The sequence below is a fragment of the Medicago sativa genome, chromosome 4 (assembly GCF_051527215.1).
Source record: "Medicago sativa cultivar Bolivia chromosome 4, Bolivia_mono, whole genome shotgun sequence".
In the NCBI taxonomy this organism is placed as follows: domain Eukaryota; kingdom Viridiplantae; phylum Streptophyta; class Magnoliopsida; order Fabales; family Fabaceae; genus Medicago; species Medicago sativa.
In genome coordinates this window covers 46,589,157-46,591,987 of record NC_140752.1, presented here as the reverse complement: position 1 = coordinate 46,591,987, position 2,831 = coordinate 46,589,157, and the positions used below count along the sequence as shown (strand labels likewise).

General features: G+C 35.9%; 1 protein-coding gene across 1 annotated transcript; it reads left to right on the top strand.

Moving 5' to 3' along the window:
• The first annotated feature begins 380 nt into the window (after positions 1 to 380).
• On the top strand, positions 381 to 2,831 carry LOC146929399 (Major facilitator superfamily protein). Its single transcript, XM_085701355.1, has 2 exons — positions 381 to 790; positions 1,020 to 2,831. Exons 1-2 carry the CDS (start codon positions 577 to 579, stop codon positions 2,396 to 2,398), a joined length of 1,593 nt encoding a protein of 530 aa, XP_085557481.1. The 5' UTR covers positions 381 to 576; the 3' UTR covers positions 2,399 to 2,831.

Here is a 2,831-nt window from a genome sequence, read left to right as displayed (position 1 = left end):
AACTTAAATTTTTCAAAGTGGTACAAAGGGGTGTACACATTAGGGGTGTCTATATATCATTGTTGTTATGTAATAATACGAATGCATTAGAAAATTACTTTTTTTTTTTTAGAACAACATTAGAAAATTACTTGCTTACTTTTTTTTTTTTTTTTAAGGAAAATTACTTGATTACTATGTTTCGTGGAAAGCGCCATTTAATCTAAATTAAAGTTTAGGGTCAAATCTTTAAAACCATGTGATGCATCCATTCTCCAATGACAAATCGAATATTAAAAAATCTAATTTCAAAAAAATAATAGTCAAGTTGGGTTGCTTCCTTCTGTAGTTCTAAACCATTGCTTGCGTGACAAAAAGAGGGTTGGCCCTCTATTGTTGCCAAGTCATGTTCTTTAATTTCAACGTATCATTCTTTCAATTTCAGATCTAAAACATCAATCCAACATTCCATGTTTTTGGTAGTCTAAGATATGTTATAGCTTAGTCCAACCAAACACAAAAATAAACAACCTTGTTCAGACACAAAGGTTTGCAACTTCATACAACAAAAAACAAGTCTTTCTTCAAATTAAAAAGATGATGTTCCAAGAAAATGGTAATGGGGAAATGGGTTTATCTGGAATTCCCTTAGGAACAAAGAACAAGTACAAGAGGATGAATTCACAGCTTGTTGATGATAATGATGATGTTTTGCACCAACAACAATTGGAAGATAAGAGGAACAGTACTAGGAAATATGTTATTGCTTGTGCTATATTTGCTTCTCTCAACAATGTTCTTCTTGGCTATGGTATGCTTTCTTTGAAAAGTCTTTGACTTTGTGGATTTTTTGCGTTGACTTTGATTCTATTTAGATTGTTCTTGATGATCTACAATGATTTTGATTCATTTTTGCATTTCTAGTAGCTAAGATAATGACAGATCTAAAATAATAATTCATCAATTCTGTATGTGTTATTAATTATGGGATTTTTATTGAGATGATTTTTACGGGATTTTTGTTTTGTGAATTTTTGCAGATGTGGGTGTGATGAGTGGTGCAGTTATATTTATCAAAGAAGATCTAAAGATAACTGAGGTTCAGGTAGAAATTTTGATTGGTATTTTGAGTATTGTATCTCTATTGGGTAGTTTGGGTGGTGGAAGAACATCAGATATTATTGGTAGAAAATGGACAATGGCATTGGCTGCAGTTGTATTCCAAATGGGTGGAATTACAATGACTCTTGCCCCTTCATATCAAGTACTAATGATTGGAAGATTGTTAGCTGGAATTGGAATAGGTTTTGGAGTTATGATTTCACCTATATATATTGCTGAGATATCACCAAATCTCACTAGAGGCTCACTTACTACTTTTCCAGAGATTTTTATAAATGTAGGAATTATGCTTGGTTATGTATCCAATTACGCGTTTTCCGGCCTTTCGGTACACATAAGTTGGAGAGTAATGCTTGCTGTTGGTATTTTGCCTTCAGTGTTCATTGGTTTTGCTCTTTTCATTATTCCTGAGTCGCCGAGATGGTTGGTAATGCAGAACCGAATTGACGAAGCAAGATCGGTGCTGTTGAAAACAAACGAAGACGAGAAAGAAGTGGAAGAGAGGCTAGCAGAAATACAACAGGCTGCTGGTTTTGCCAATTCTGGTAAATACGAGGACAAACCCGTGTGGCGTGAATTGCTCTCTCCGCCACCGGCACTTCGCCGGATGCTGATTACTGGTCTTGGAATTCAGTGTTTTCAACAAATCTCTGGAATTGATGCAACTGTGTATTACAGTCCAGAAATTTTAATGGCCGCTGGAATTGAAGATAAATCAAAACTTCTAGCTGCTACTGTTGCCGTAGGTATAACAAAGACCGTCTTTATTTTGGTGGCCATTGTCCTTATTGATAAAGTAGGTAGAAAACCCCTTCTCATTACTAGCACAATTGGGATGACTGCTTGTTTGTTCTGTATGGGGGTTACTCTTTCATTATTTGAAAAAGGGCCCTTAGTGATTGCATTAGGTATTCTTTTTGTCTGTGGAAATGTAGCATTTTTTTCGGTTGGACTCGGCCCTGTGTGCTGGGTTTTGACATCTGAAATCTTCCCTTTACGAGTGCGTGCTCAGGCATCTGCACTCGGAGCTGTAGCGAATAGGGTTTGCAGCGGCCTTGTAGCCATGTCTTTCCTGTCTGTATCCAACGCAATTTCTTTCGGCGGGACATTCTTTCTGTTTTCTGCTATTTCTGCTCTTGCCATTGTCTTTGTTTTCACACTAGTACCTGAAACAAAAGGGAAGTCATTGGAACAGATTGAGATGATGTTTGAGAATGAACATGGGAGTCAGGGAAAAGAGATGGAGCTAGGTGATGTTGAACAACTTGTGCAGAACAAAACTGGTTTAACAAATTAGTTAAATATACCACACCTTTAAACGACCCTAATGGATTTTGTCATTCCAGAGCTACATATATTTCAATTTCTCTTGTTTTGTCCGTGGCTTTAATCACTCACATGGATATGATCTTCGGCGACACGAGAATTTGATATCTGATATGGGACATGAGAAAAAACGAAGGCAAATTGCATTCTTAATGTAACTCAAACTTTTACTTGCTGTACAATTATTCTGTTTCTTTTAATTTCATGCAAGTCAATAATAGGATTGTATATGAACGGAGATTTTTGGTGGAGATGATCCTGTCTCCACATGGTCCTTTGAGATATTTGGAAACAACTTATAGTACCATCATTAGCCATTACAGTGTACTCCATGAGGGATGTAATTCATATGAAAATTCTTTTAATAGATTATATATATATTCTTTTTAATTTTAGCATCTCAA

Coding starts and splice junctions, on each gene's coding strand:
- LOC146929399 (XM_085701355.1), top strand. CDS start 577: ATGATGTTCCAAGAAAATGGTAATGGGGAAATGGGTTTATCTGGAATT. Junction 791..1,019: donor CAATGTTCTTCTTGGCTATG/GTATGCTTTCTT, acceptor GAATTTTTGCAG/ATGTGGGTGTGATGAGTGGT.